General features: G+C 43.8%; 1 protein-coding gene across 2 annotated transcripts in view; it reads right to left on the bottom strand.

Annotated features, from left to right (window-relative positions):
- Positions 1-16,344, bottom strand: part of med13a (mediator complex subunit 13a) — a 72,637-nt gene that overhangs the window by 20,381 nt on the left and 35,912 nt on the right. For both annotated transcript variants that reach the window (XM_084029133.1, XM_084029134.1), the window contains 7 exons: positions 13,576-13,721; positions 7,681-7,881; positions 7,370-7,564; positions 7,085-7,247; positions 6,181-6,291; positions 3,365-4,120; positions 1,082-1,298 (listed from right to left, as the gene is read on the bottom strand). In XM_084029133.1, coding sequence (XP_083885259.1) covers positions 1,082-1,298; positions 3,365-4,120; positions 6,181-6,291; positions 7,085-7,247; positions 7,370-7,564; positions 7,681-7,881; positions 13,576-13,721 — 1,789 coding nt within the window. The remainder of the gene's footprint in view (positions 1-1,081; positions 1,299-3,364; positions 4,121-6,180; positions 6,292-7,084; positions 7,248-7,369; positions 7,565-7,680; positions 7,882-13,575; positions 13,722-16,344) is intronic.

Raw genomic sequence — 16,344 nt, 5'->3', positions numbered from 1 at the left:
GGGCTCAACTAACAATGGAGATTCAGGGATAGCTTCCTGTACAGTTAGACGTGGACAGTGAAAGCGGACGTATGGAGAAAAGCGTCAGTACCGCTATTTTTAGGGCAGGGTGGTGATTCTCCCACACCTCCTTACTGATCTTAAAAACAGCACTCTTGTCCCCGTATTACCCCGGGCAACTAGTAACAAGGCGTGAGTGAAGTAGTTACTCTCCATGCTGGCTTTCAGCAGGGCTTCACACCGCTGAGTTGCCACGGCCTTTTTTGAATTAAATCCAACGGGGTGTGGCTGCAAACTGGATTGAAAGCAACCAACTTGGCGAAGTTGTGTGTGGCTTATTTGTAGGCAAAGCGGAGTTCAATGTGAACCGTTTTTCAGGTCAACTAGTCACAATAAAGAAGTGGCAGAGCGTTGAATAGAAAAGTTGAAGTTTAAGACGGGAACCACCAGCATTTCAAGTGGTAGCAGAGCTGTATAAATATCCCACCACAATGTAAACTACACCATTAGGTGATTAATCTAAGCTGAATCATGATGCTTAAATATCTTTCAGATAATCTACCCTTAATTGGAGGTATTTGTGGTCTGAAGTATAAATTGTTCTTGAGTGGCAGAGCCAAAAACACAAGACGTTGTGACATGTTTCATGTTCAGAAAACAACATCAAGACAAAAATTAAACATCAAAAATACGTGGGTGTATCAAAACCTGAGTGCAATAAAAGATCTATATGCTGTGGGAGAAGCAGTTAAATGTTTGAGAGTATTAAAAGTTATGTTTGCCAGTACAGTACTGTTCTGCAGTTTGTTGTTATGGAAACAAGTTGCAAAACCTGTTTTCAGTTCATCTGTATAACATTTAGTTGATAATTCACATGTAGGACAAGGTAAAGTTGTTGTAACATGGCTTTACGTTTTTACCTGACCCCTATGCGATGCTCTTGTTCAGAGCCAACAATAATCCATAATCCAGGAGCCATTTTTTCATGGGGGTAAAATACAGCCAATAAATATCCCAAGGCTTTGACGAGTGACACTGCAGGTCAGAACCACTCTTCACTCCTCCACTTGGCCTGCCTTACCTTATGTTTCTTGCCCGGCTCACGCTCCCCGCCTGCCTTATCCTTCTTGTTGGAGAATGTGAACTTGACATCTCCTTCCTCGAAGGCGTAGGGGTCCACCTCCGGCTCGTGATCTCCGTCCGTTATGGCAGCCGATAGGTACTGGTTCCTCCTGGCTCGATACATCTGAATGCGTTCTTCAGACACCTTCAGGGGCCATTTAGATGTGGACATCACCCTGGGAAGGTGGAAACACTGAGGTGTGAGGGTTCAGGGGTAGCATTAGACGACCATCAGATATTTACAAATCATAGGCAACAGATAACACCTAGACGTTCCAAACGTACACGACAAGAGCTTACTTCAATTACAGACCATTTTAAATAAAGATGCATCACTAAAAACTGGCTGATCAGTCTCATACATCTAATTTAAACATGTGCCGCATGATGGCGCACAGACAGTAACAGATTATCGTGTACGAACGCACGGACGCATGCACGAACGAACGTGCGCACCAAATGTGTTGCCAAGATTCAGCAACTTTTCAGACCCTCTTCGTGACTTTATTTCTTAAAAGCAACTAGCAACAAATTCAGGAAGGAAAAGCGTGAGAAAAATATTAGATTGTAATTCATTCCCATGCATGCTGATCAGACTAATCACAGAGGCTCAGCAGTGATTCTTCTGTCAACAGCAGGGCATCATTTGTATAAGTACATAGTTTTAGATGCATAATAAATGGGGTCTACAATATATGTACACAGAGTAGAATACAATTTTCTTCTGATTATTCTCCAATATGTCTGAACATACAATTTCTTTTTTCAATTTAAGAAAACTTGCAAAAATGTTCATCTATGCTGTTAATTATAGTTCTTAGAAAGAAAGAAAAACAGAATTTTCAGGTCAGAAACAGCCAAGAAAAATGCAATTGGTGCATCTCTAATTTTAACAGACATCTTGATCAGTTACCAAATAACAGAAGGAAGACTTGTATGTGAGAAGAGAAGTAGGAAATCAGCTACTTCAAAAATAATTTGTTGTTTTAAATTGGGCAAGAGGAACATTTCCCCGGCTGCTGTTTTGGCCTCATGTTGCTGGATATCATATGTCAGAGCTGCTGCCATCTTTATCTGCAGAAACAGAAATGGCAGCAGTGGCAAACAATTCTGACAGCTGTCAGGCAGCAGAACTGGATGCATCATGTTTGTTGTCAGACAATTACATTTCCAGCAGATTTATGGAGACATGGTGACTGCAGCACCGACTACTTATACACTTAGAGTAACAAGTGATACATGTGTCTGTCTCTGCCTCGGCTCATCAAAATCTCTTATGTGGCTATGACTGTGGCCTACTTGTTCCTTATATGTAACAGGACATGGAGGGAGGGGAAAGAAGAAAGTTACTGGCTGCTCTGACCCAATTTATGTGTTGTCCCACCCCTTCACTGCCTTTATATTTCCTAGCACCTCTGTCCTCTCGTCATGCCTGTCCGGCTCTGATGTGAGGTGATGGTGCGCAGTGGCCTGGGCCAGAGCTTAGCTGGCATTCAGAGCTGTGGTTGGGAGGATTACAGCTCACTAGAATAGCCATTCCAAGCGGCTGGCCCCTTGGGATTGCATAACCCCGCCGATAATTTCAACTCTGGCCACCCTACGGCCTGCTGGTCACTCTGCCTGCCTTCACACTGGACAAGCCCCCTCACTCTGTCCATCTGTGATCCCTGCTAGCAGCTTCTCCTTGGTGCAAGTCTCTCCCAAGTGCCTGCCAAATTCATAGCCAGCGGAGAGTATTTATTTCATCTTAAAGTGTATTACAATAGAAGGTTTATCTTTATCTAACCCTACCATTACTCTTCCTCTATCCAAGCCCTGGTATGTGCGAGTAGAAATCGATGAGTAGTGCTGGCCCTGCACATTGGTGATGTATGATGTCAAAAGGGCACATAGCAAGAGATTAACATGCTGTATGCAGCTAAGCGCTATACCGAACATTCTGAGGCTGAGGGGACGAGGGAGGGGGAGTGAGGTGGGGGAGTCTGAGGGGGAGAGAATTAGAAAGAGGGAGAAGGTGAGTTTTGCATTGTTACTATTCAAAACATTTTTCTGGACTATTGAAAGGGCTCCGGAGCGACCTGGGGCCGCTCTGTAACGGGGGAAAATAGGGGTTAATAGAGGTTTGGATGGCTAACTGCTTAAGTCAGCCTGTGATGAGCCAAAGCCCTTATCGCCCTGCGTGTGTGTGAGACAGAAGGCATGTAGTGGAATAGTGATATTAAAATGGCCATGTGTCACTCACTCTGTGACCGACACCAGGTTGTCCTGCGATGCTGAGGCCTCGTCCCTCAGCTTGTCCCCTGGCAGCAGTGGCGTGGGCATCTCGGCTTCTTTCCTGCGGGGTAGGTTGAATAACCTCCATGGTGCGTGGGAGCTGTCCTCCTCCAAGTTGACCGCGGCGCCCACATACACAGTGGGCTCGGGAGGGTCGGAGTAACTTGAAGCTCCAGGGTGGGAGTGGGGGTGATGGGAGTGGAAGTGCTGATTCAGACCCTCGGGCCCTCCGGGTTCCTCGCCGCCACCCTTCACCCCGACCAGGCAGGGCTCCGGGGGTGGCTGGTAAAAGTGTTGGCTGTTGGGGGTTGAAGGGTTCTTCATGCCCTCCCCTGATTCCTCGCCTCGCTCGCAGGGGTGGGGGCTAAGTGGTGGGGGTTGAGGGGAGTTTGTCTGTTCTGATGGCCCAGCGCTGACCCCCCCACTGTGGAGCTGGGGGGCTTTTTGGATGCCGGACACATCTGAAGAGCGTATACTAGGGAACCTTCCTCCATCCTGGCCCCTCATGGCTAACCTTTGGCCAGCTGTTGCCTCGGCCTCAATTGAAGCGTCGTCGCTGGTCAAGCTGCGATGATGGAAGGGGGTCTGGGGTCTTTTCTGCTGCTTGTCACCTTTCTCTGGCTTCTCTCCCCCAGCTTTGTGCTTGGTAGGAGTCTGGGAGGGCTGGCCCGCTGACTGAGTTTGGCCTGGGGTGCTGCCTGTTCGCTGCTTCACTGATTTGTATCTGCAAGGGAAAAGACAAACAGGAAATATGGTGAGACTATGAGGCACCAGTGACACTAAGCAAAACGGCAACAGAGACAATTTATTAAACCACGAAGATGCATAATGAAAATGATGCACAGAGATCTCATGCATCGTATGTTAAATCTCCCTCTAATCCCTCACATCTGCCTTTTCTAGAAAACACCAAGTGACTCCTCTTCCATAGAAGGTGGCAGCCCCACTAATTAATCTCAAATCAATTAGCTTTTTAGTGTTTTTACACCTACAACAATTAAATTGCCCGAGTGTGAGACTGCAACATCTAATTCACACCTCTTGCACATTCATGGTTTTCTTTATTATTCGCACTCATGACATGAACATAACGCATCTCCTAAAAGGCTTCACATTTCCTTTTTACAAAATCCCCCAAAAAGAAAATCAATAAAGCTAATAACCCAATTGCTGACAGTAGAAACTAAATAATACATCACTCTTAGCTCTGCAGCCTATCCAGCTAGTTCAAATGAGGCCAATCAGATTCAGCTGTGCACAGGAATACCCCGTAGCAAGGCTTCACCGTGGTCATCAAGATCTGCTGTTTGCCCACCTGACCTGCCAACAGCCAACAAAGCTTTTTCCCACCTCCTCTATCAAGTACCACCGTCTGTCTCTAGGGTCAATCTCTCCGTTGCTGGGCCACCACTCCACCAACTGCTAGAGTTGTGCATTAGGGTGTTGACGTGGATGCTGTGTCTCCTTTAGGCCAGGGTACTGGCGTGTGCCGACAATTAGATGTCAAGATAAGCAGACATACGGAAGGTTTCCATCTACAAAACAAAGCTAATGGCCAATAAAACTGGCAATGCACAGAGCTTCCCATATCTGTGTCGCCAAAGCGCTGGGTGGCTTCCAACAAATTAGCATGCTCCAGCTGACTGGCCCAATCCACTCTGCTCTCGTCTACGGCCCAAGCAGGCTGTCCTCTCCCTCGGTGAAAAAAAACAAAGAGTGCAAAGGATTCCCCAATGGAGGTATGCCCACACTTCCAAGGTAGCAATCAATCAAAACACACACAAATCTTCGATGGTACCTGCTCATTATCCATGAAACTGAATAGCCTTTCAATCTATTGGATTGGTTCAGTCTCACATTGTGGAAGCCAGTCAAGCATATAGTACAGATCCAGCTCACTGATTGGACCGACAGTCTGAAGTGGATGGCACAGCCTTGTGTTTGCACTTATCCTTGTGAGTAAACAGCTGCATGCAACTGTGATTGAACGATTCATTGATTCAAGCACTGATCAAAGATTTCCCCCCAGTTTCTGACAACTTTCAGAGTAACAAATAAATCACGAAAATAAAAGGCAGATTAATGGACTATAAAAATAATTGTTATTTGAAACTGAAGGATGCAGGGGAGAGGTGATTTGCTGTTTTATTAAAGAATAATGCCTTACAGACAGTCGTTAAATCTAAGCGTGCTGAACAAGAAAACAAACTACTAATATCAAGCTTTTGCAACTGAAGGCTGAATTTGTAAAGTAGTATTAAATAAGGATCACACAGGTGTGCAGGGATGTGCATGCACAATAAACAAGGAATATCATGAACATTAAGGCATCAGGCAAGATGAAAAACAAACAGACGACTACACATGAACTCATTCCACTTGTTTTGAGCTAATTTGTCAACGTTGGGAGCCGGATGCAACACGCATGCTTCTTCTACCACCACAGATTCCCTTGAGTGCTCCATAAGAGGTCAACTATTCTTTCTCACTCAGATTATTCCCATCAGTGTGGGAATAAAAATGTCTGATATACAGAAACACACAGCCCAGCTGAGGCAAGGCTGTCACTTAGACAAACGTGATAAATTGATATATATGAAGAGTAATATGCTTGTCAAAGTCTAGACGTAGACATAACTTGCAGATATTTTGCTGACTACGGCCCTCTGTGCCATTGTTCAAAGCTCCATAGACCCTGTATGACCTCTTTGAAACGTCTTTGAGCACACATATATGAGCCATACCTGCACATGGTGTACAACATCCACATGGGAAGTGACTGACCTGGAACAGCTGCAGTATGACCTCTGTGAATGCTCCACAAAATCCCAGACTCCCGCTTTCTCCGTCAGCTCTTCCTCACAGGTACCGTTGGTTGCGGCTGAGAACTTCCGCCTGAGGAGAAAGGGAAAAACTCAACTCTTTTTCATGTGAACAGACCCATCCTCTTTTTTCATATCATTTTAAGACGAATCCCAAAAGGTGCACGGCCCTTTCTGGTGTTCCTTCGGTATACAGTTGTGACTAGTGGGAGCTTTGTGCTGAGGCTGATTTCATCGTCCTGCTTGGAGCGATAATATTTTGGCTGACGAGCCCAACAGCTAACTCCAGTGGACATTCTGTGCTTGGTCAAGGGGCAACAGTTCCCGGGTTGCTCCCAATGTGTCAGATTCACTGATGGTGAATAATACAACAGACCATGGGAAACAGAGATGTCAGGCACACAGGTCAGTTAAAGACGGTTTTAAAAAAAGATGTCACTGGATAAATTTAGGGGAATATTGACCAAATAATGACCGGCTGCAACACACACCAATCAAAGTGTATTTGGATTTAGTTAACAAGGCAAGGCATCGGGGCTTGTGTTTGAATTTCTACAGTTCAAGTTGGTTGAGTTAATCGTATTATTATAAACTGAAATGAAATTTCCAACCTTCCATGAGTACTTGAACACTAAAGCACAATTGCGCTCTTCTTTACGCGCTCTTGATTTCCATAACCCTCCCACATAACTTTTGCAAACTCCCAATCAGTGTTCCCTTTCTGATCTTTTCCCAGAAACAAGGAAATCTCACTGCTTATTTAATCTACAGCTTCCCCAATCAATACACAAAGACAATATTTTGTGTTCATTCATCGCGTGGATGATGAATTTTGCGCTACTTCATAGCGACAAAAACAGACTTACTTGTTCTGGGCTCGGTTGATATTGCACTCTTGCCAGACACGCTCCACCACTTGACTTGCTAGCCGGCGTGGAACCTTGCCTCCATGGTGGCTTGTTCTGTCCACGCTGAACGCATCAGATGTTGAAGGCATCTTAACCCACTTCTGGGCTGAGTGAGAGTCCACTGGGGAGGGAAAGAGCAAGGTTAGCAGACGTTTGACAAACGCCTTTAATGATACAGCTCAACTCAAAAGCATGCCTGGCCCTTGAGACTTGAGACTCTTTACACCGTGTTCTCCCCCCTACCTGTCTGAGTCTCCTCGGGCGATGTGGGAGGGGTGAGGGTCACCAAAGACATGGCGGGCTCTCGCTGGGAAGCAGGCACTTGGTGGCCACCCGAGTAGACGGCAGTGCAGTGGGAGGACCCCACAGGGGCCACAACAGGGATGTCTGACTGGGGTACCAGCACTAGGCATGCTGGGTACACCATCCGCACACCACCTGCACGCAAACCAGTCAAAACCAAACCACTCAGCTCTATTTGACACAGGTCATCTCACAAAAGATGAAGCTCAATCAGATATGCATTTATATATATGTATATGACAAAAACTGACCTACGAGGACCTCCACAGAGGCCAGAGAGTCATCCTCCCAATCCATGTCCTCCGCCTTGTCCTCCGACACACCATCCTTGGCGCTGGGGCTGATGGGATAGAACTGGTTCCACTCCTCGATCAGCTTCTTGGTGGGTGGGTCTGACATCTTGAACGACTGGCCCGTCAGTGTCCCGTTCAGGCCGAAAGGACTCAGTATCACTAATCAAAATGAAAGGGCGGGGAGGAGAAGCGAGGAGAGAAGGACAGGACACTGTTAGTCAGCATTAGGACATCTTCTCTGCATCATTCTCACAAGAAGAAACAATTTCCATCATTCAAATCAAGCTATAAGCCGGGCTATAAAAATAAAATTGATTTGACAAATCCTCCTAACCTCTTTCTCTCACCTCTATATATTTTACCTCCTACACTTGCATTTACTCGTTTCTTGTTGAATTTCATTTATATATATATATATATATATATATATATATATAGCTCACGGTTGGGATGGTTTGTTTTAGTACTAATTCTTTCTTCCCTTCTTTTGTTTCCTATTCAAAACAACTATTTCTATACTTCTCTTCTTCCTCCTTCACCTCCTTTCTTTCCATCCTTATCCATCACCTATCTTTTCCTTATTCCTTTCCATCATAAGCCTTAACTTACGCCCTTTCTGGCCTTAAAATCATACCTTCCCCTTATTCCTCTCTTATTTTATATGTTTTTCTTCCCATTTTCACTCTTGCCACAGTCCAATTTTAATCTCGATCATCCATCCCGTCCTTCCTCTCCCATATTCCTCTTCCTATACCGAATCAGAAGCGCTCTGACCTTTCCAGAGCACTGCCGGACCCAGCCGATCCCGTCTGACTCGCCAAATACTTACAGAGCAATCCAGACGCCAATTATTGGCAAGCGGTGGCCTCTCAGAGCCCATAAACAGAGGCTTATAAAAAGGGCCACTCCTTGGCAAACACACTTGACTGCACAGACATATGAGAGCACACAGAGAGCCCATCAGTCCGCTTACAGAACAGACCTCCGTCCATCAGAGAATACAGATAGTACCATAAACTACATGATTAATGCATATGATCACAGAAACCATATGAACATATATATGGACACACACACACAACCTGTCAGCTTGGTATGCATCCACATTCTCTTTGTCATACATCTGAATGTGGAGAGGAGGTAGAATTGGTTCTCCCGTACAAGCAGACTGGCTGAGTGGTTGGGTCTGTGAGTGGGTGAGCATTAGTTAAACGTTCCTCTCTGCGCTGCTTTTCTAGTTTGTCGTTACAATACTGGAAGGCCTCTGTCCCCAGGTATTGATCCTGCAGCTGGACCAAAGAACAGCTTCCACGATGGGAAAATTGTATGAGACAACGAAAAGAAAAGAGTTTTATGGGAAAATGAGATCCATTATCTTGCAAATCTTACAATATTTACGGTTATCATGAAAACAAACCCCACTTACAGTTCACCATTCCCAAGCAGGATTCAGATTGCCTACCGAAGCACGAAAGACTCACATTGGATCAATCCAGCCCAACTGTATCCGATTGAAATTAGCCTCAATGTTTACAGCTAACTGTCTCAGCTCCGTGTGAAAGCTGTAGCATTAATGCAAACCAATTACTTTCTACTAACACTGTTTCATGTGAAACACTCCACTGGCAAACCACAAGATCGCTTGTATTGCAAAGCAGCAAAACAATGTTAATGTTAAATACTTAATACAGAATAAGACATTTTTGGTGTTTTCTGCAGGTGAGTTTTCATTTTGCAAGAGTGTGATGAAGATGGAGCTACAGGCGACATTCTGCAAACCATCTCTCCTGCAAGGTAAATAATTGTATTATGCTGTGTTGTAAACACCATGATATCAGATTGTAATTACATGTATTATTGACTGGCTTTAAAACAAGGTGAGCTTGTTTGTCTGCACTGTAAAGAAATACACTTCTGCTGTATTTCTTACAAAGAAGTCGCTCCAGCAGTGTTTGCTGTAGAGTTAAACCCCGGTAACCACAGTCGTCACCAAATCAACCAGGACTGAAATCTGAGGGATTACAACTTTCAGTGGGAAGTTTTGGAAATTACTGGTTTGAAAGAAAACACTTCTATACAGAAGGACCAATTCTGTGTGTTTCAAGGTAATGACTGGCAGGTGTGATGTGGTCGTTAAGTATGAGCACAGTGAAGGATCACCAGGCAAAGTCTGGCGCTCGGAGTTACTATGTTACTGTCGTGTAGACACAATTTATCCTGGATGCCCCTCAGAACAACGTTTCATCCGAGCCCGGAGAACATACTACCTCAGCAAAAACGACCCCGCAGAGAGAAGAACAAAAGGTTATGTTGTGGTGCACAACACAACACAACAACATCCAGCTATGGACGAGCATATTAACCTTAATTAAATTCAACCCCACTATTTTCCCCCCTTTCATTTCTGCATTTCTTGCTGCTCACACGCTCGTAAGACCTGAGGCAAGTTGTGGAACAGAAATCAAATTCAGCACAATTATGGAAATGGTTTACCGTTTTCCCCATCACCACCCACCCCACCGCACCCTCTCCCCCTCTCTCCCTCTCTGACTGTGAGCCTTTCGCTGGCTCCCTGAAGACATGTCAAATGTGCTCAGATCAGTGTAATGGGCTGAGAGTTCATTACATTCACTCTGCGCCCTTTTATGAGGTCACATCCTGGAGAGGTCTGCCTGCCGGAGCGCTCTGCCGCACAGTAAACCAAGCTTGGCAGAGGTGGGGAGGGAAGGGGGGGAGATGGAAGTCAGCCCTTCCTCGACGCTATGCTTGGTTAGCCAGGAGGGGATGCACTGCGGCGGTGAAAACACACACCTGCGTATAGACACACGTCATGCTCAAAGACAAAACGCACAGCTTGTGCTGACAGCTAAAAACATACAAACTAAAGAGACACGTCTGCTTCATTGTGGTACATAAATACAGCGATACAGCAGGTTCCTCCAGGGGTGCTTCAGGGTGTCCCATCAAAATGAGAATTTTAATCTTTATAATTGTAATGGTTAGATTTCAAGATAATGTTAACTCGCAGTGCACTCCATCATCCATGGAACTTGACATGATGATTTTTAAGGCAAAAGGACGTTCATTCATTGACCAATAATATGAGTCACAAGTTGGCAGCTAGGGAGCAATATGATCATCCTAAATGACGAGGAAAGCCCATCACCATCCTCAAAGCAATCCACACGCTAAGATCCAATAATCATTTTATTTTTATCCAAGGCACGAGTCTTTAAGTAGACGGGACATTATCGCCTCCCTTTAGGAGAGCTCTAGACACAGTAAATGGGTGGGCTATGCAGGAATTACTGTGCTAAATGGAGGAGGAGATCACTGCTATTACTCTGGTGGGGTGCATGGCCAGGCAATAGCTGAATCGTGTCTCTCCAACTGTAGATGAGAAGGTGAGATGGGACCTTTCCTCATGTGTCACTCTACTCACATTTTCTTTAGAAAGAATACATTAATAATTTAAGATTTTGATCATAAAATCATTGTCGGATTCAAATCAAAAGGGCTCCGTTAACAGTTAACTAATTTCTATTTGGAACCACAAATGTTTAAAATGTGTGTGCTTGCACACAAACGAGTTGCACACCTGCACAATTGTGACACTTTTTATATGGAAATGTTTTAAATAGTGTTTGTAAAGTTCTCGTTAAAGTACCTGCTAACTTCAATTCTTCAAGACTTTTCTTGAAAAGCAAAGTTATTTTCAACAAATCAAATGCACAGTAGAAGTATATACAAATGGACATTTTGGCTGAACTATTCCTTTAAGTCGAGAACAGGGGAAGTCTGCAAAATACAGCTGAATAATGCTGGATGCAGATATCCATACATCACTCTGTTGCAAATACAAACAGGATGAGTGTGTCATACTTTCATTTTTATTCTAATGTTGTTCAGAAGGTAAATGTTTATTACATTAACATTACTCTGTGTGAGTGGAAATGCAAGCAAACAATGGTTTGGGGATTATATAGTGTTTGGTTTAGGGTGGGGTAATGAATTTAGAGCCAATGATGGAATATCATTGGAGCCACACATTTTTATAGCAACACTACACTATAATTAAAAGTGACTACAGAGGGCTTTTCTTTTTTAACTGGCTGCAAGCCAATCTGTAATGAAAGACAGCCTGACAGAATATTGTATATGCATTATCATGACAACAGCACCCAACACGGCAAACACACAGCTTATGAATATATTTCATTAAAAAACAAACCTACACACCGACGCTTGGGTTAAGCATTTACCATTAACAAGAAAATATATATATATTAAAAAAAAAGATGCTTCTGAAAGCATAATTCCCTTATCTGTACGAGTATATTCCACCTTATCTCCTCCAGCCAAAAGGCTGTTTGCTTTGCTTAATAACAGCCTTAAGTTATTTGGAGCTAAGTGGGGTCCTTGAATCCTGAAGATTAACATGTGTTTTACTAGATGCTATTTCTTAGATTAATCCCGAGTAGTAATGTGGATACAGAAACATTTTTAGTCTTCTTCCCCCCCTGGTTAAATTGACGTCCTGAAAGTCAAAGTAGCTGCAGCACAGCCACAAAATTACCTTCCAATATCTGATCAATATCAGGCATGTTGTTTCTTTGGAAATTCTTTCATGAATGGGATGAAAGAAGGCCACGACTCCTACTTTGGCTTTTTTCTCAATAACAACAATAAACAATAAAGCTGTATTCTTATTTAAAAAAAATGTATTAAGCAAGGTATAGTCAATTAATGCACAGTTCATTTTTATCAAAAGATTACAGTTTTAAACTCAGACATCTGCTACACTGCCACCATGAAAATTCTTCCCCAATCCGCAGTTTTGAGTCCATTCTCGCCGGTTTGGTTTATTTTCACTGATTAGAAGGCAAGTGTTTGTCAAAACACATTTGTATTTGTGTATTTTTACTATGGTGCAGTGTGTGAATGATCCTCCTCAAGCTGACCCTACGGTTTAGAGAAAATTGCAAGGTAGAAAAACAGCAAAAACAATAGGCTACCAGTCTTTCTGGCATGTGCATGGGTTTCTGCCAGATCCATCAGCTGATTACAGCCTTTGTTTTGGAGTGAGAATTCCAAGGCGGGTTAAAGCAAAGAATTAAAGAGGAAAAAAAGCAGGACATAGTAGCAGTGTTTATTTCCTGTCACAAAAATCCCTCTGTTTCTTCACCAACATGCACACTTGGAGAGTAAAGACTTGCCTCACCATAATTGTGTGACGCTACACGTTATGGTCAAATGTGTCACATTAGAGCACAACTAGGGCTGCAACAACTAATAATTTTAATAGATTACAAAACAGTTTCACCATTCAAAATGCCATTATCTATCTAGCATTGTACATGTTATGTTGTGAGTTGCCATGTAATGTCTATGGTAAGCAGCAGCAGGGAGTACAGCTAGGTAATAACCACCACTGCCAATCAGTAACAGAGTCCTGGGACTCCTGTGATCTGTAAACCTATGTTTAGGACTTTTTTACTGTCTGAAACACATGAAGACGTCTCTCTCCAGTGTCCTCCTCCTCCTCCTGGACGCACAGTTACAGTTTAGTTTCATCTCTGGAAATAATAAATAACAATAAAATGTAGCTTTTTTCTTTTTATCCGATTAATAAAAATCCACCAATTAATAATTAATTAGTGTGCCAGTCCAAACTCTTTTTAAAAAAAGTGACAACTCATTCGGCATTCGTTTCTAACTGGCACAAAGGGGGCCGCGTAATTCCTGAAGGATGCAGTGTTTGCTTTAATTGTTTTAGCTCCAACAGCCCATTTGAACTTTTCCCAGTGCATTCTGAGCCACTCGCAAAAGGGAAAGCAGTGTACTGTACTGTACCTTGGAAGGGACTGGATGCTTGCTGAGCCAGAGTGAGGTGCTCCTCTGTCAGATGGTATACAGGCTGATGCTGGTTGATCTCCACACTGGTGCACACGTTGCTCTCGCCGTGCAAGAAGAAGGTGAAGGCGCAGGATAGGTGCTCGCTGTGAGGAAGGAGAGGGAGGGAGAGAGAGCGAGATAAGTCATTTTGGATCACACTACTTTAAAAAGCACCCTTGAAAAGAGCTACTATGTGTGCAATGATTAACTCCAATAGAGTGTAAGGTGGAGAAGTGACTGCTGTGGGGAAAAGGGAGCAGATCAGATAGTCTACTTTATGTCGCTGCTCACAGGGAAAGAAAAAGAGATGGAGAGGAGAAGTAGAAACAGAAAACATAATATGAAGGCATGTGTCTTTTTTTCTCTTTTTTGTTGGAGGCTACAATGGGATCTCTCCTCTCACTCATACTCTGCGTCGACATGACAGAGGCTCTTGATAGGAAAGATTAAGCTAGAGATACAAGGGAGCAAAAGAAAACGCAACTTATCTGTGTACCCTCCGGTGATACAAAGATGCCTTGTAAGCCTGCTCAAATTGTTCTGATGGCTGGACAAGTCTATATTCTGATACGGCTACAGACAATAATGAAGCGCCTCCGTCCTTTCAGCATAATATTGAATAGCATTCCCCTCAAAAGAATTCCAAATATGGGCGGGCAATTTGAGTTTGGAGACTTAACGGCTTGCACAAAGGTCGAGTAGGTCAACACAGCGGTGCTCACAGGTGGTATGTGGGAGCGAGCTTCTGTCCGCCTGGTGTGGATAGCGCTGTGTGTAAAACAAAGGGGCAAGCCCCGACTAACCCTGGCTTTCTAGCCAATATGCTCAGCTACTACAGTAGCTTCTCTCTCTTGCTCTCTCTATGCTTACAACAACGCCTGCCTGTGCCAGTCTGACCTCAACAGCACACAACAAAAGTGACAAGTGGAAGAAGAAACGGAAAGCAAGGATGAAGCAGACGGAAGGAGAGAGGGGCAGAGCCAAATGCAGGCCATTGTCTGTGAGCTTTCCTCTCGCTTTCAGCCCAGAGTCGTCTATCACACGCACATACACACACAGGCTTGCACACACATACATACACACACACACAAATGCAGAGAGGGAAAGAGACGGCGCAAGTGACGGATGACCAAATGAAAGTGGACGCTGTGAATTTGGAAGTGGATCAAAGAGGGTTGCCACCTCCGAGGATTTGGTTAAGCAAATATCAGTCTTCTCTCTCTGGCACACCTACTCTGCAGAGGATTAAATAGAAGGCGTGGAGTGGGAGAGAAAGGCAGATAGAGATATGGGCAGAGAGAGTGAGAGGGAGAGAGAGCGAGCGCACACTTCAATAAGATAATACCACCTACGTAGTGGAGATGCCCTAAGCCCCCCAGAGCTTGACATTCATCTTATACATGAAAATGAGGTGGTGCTAGTTAGTGAATGGCTATGAATGTAAGATATTCATATTTGACAGCTGGAAGCAAGTAGGCTAATGAAGGTGAGTCAGAGTGAGAGGGAGGATTAGATATGCACCTATTCGGGTATTGGACAGCAACTGCCATGAAATTTAAGGATTGGTTCAGAAGTGTAGCATGTACATTTACCTATATGTCCTATCGTAACTACATATTCAGTCACAGCAGACAAAACCCACAGACCTCATCCCGGAAGACAGCCCTTTATTCTGACAGAATCTTCCAAACTTCTGGTTCTCGTAGTACTAAATTCCTTCTAGAGGTTTCCACACAGCGTTTCCTTGTTGAACGGCACATAAAAGGAAACACAAAATGGAGCTTCACACCAAAAAGAACAACAGTGGAGGAAGCCCACTTAATTTGTCGATTTGGATGACATTAGCACTGCATGAAGAAGCACAGCCACCTCATTCCTTTAAACGAGTCCACTCTGTTGATGCCACTCCAAATAATGCAGGGTCACCCGGCAGAAAATCGGGATCTCACTCGACTTTTGTCAAACCACGCTGTTAATGTGCTGTGTTGGCCAAACAAACACATGTCGGTGCACGCTCCTGGTGGATCACCTGATAACACGAACGCCGGATTGCTATTGATTAACCTCGCTTTCGGCAAGATGGCAGATGAAATGAATGCTGCTGTGATAACTTTCAAGAGTTGCAAAATCCTGTTTTATAATTTTACGAACTGCCCTGCAGTGTTTTGGCATCTAATAGTGTTTCGACTTCAGGTACACACCCCTGCCAACTCAACTTGCATCTCCTCTTAATGCAGGGCTCCTTTTGCTCCGAGTGCCTTTTTATTCAGATTGCTTAACCCTTTGCACAGAACAAGAACTGTGGTTTCCCCCCGTCATTCCCAACTCAACATTGGAGTCGAAAGGACCACATCATTGTCAATATGAACAGTAGGAATGAATATAGCAACAACTAACTCTTAAAATAATCCTGAACAAAATCACATACAGGCAGAATTCAGCTGTGGAGTAAACACAGTAAAGAGTCAAATCTGATCATCAGCACGTTGTTTTAACAGAACAACATAGTACAAGGACGGAGGCTTCAGTCCAACATCTTAGATTAGTGCAGAATTTCCAGTCAAACAAGTATTATATTTCCACTGCAAAAGACTGTGTAAGTGCAGGTATCCTCACTTATTTGAACATGCAAGATAACATTGATTGCGTTTTTGTTATATTTAGTCTTTATGCTTCCCAAAGAAAAATACTAAGAAAAAACTAAAGGTTTGATGAAAAAAAAATGAA

The sequence above is a fragment of the Eutrigla gurnardus genome, assembly GCF_963514095.1.
Source record: "Eutrigla gurnardus genome assembly, chromosome: 15".
Classification (NCBI taxonomy): Eukaryota; Metazoa; Chordata; class Actinopteri; order Perciformes; family Triglidae; genus Eutrigla; species Eutrigla gurnardus.
This window is presented reverse-complemented; position numbering and strand designations above follow the sequence as displayed.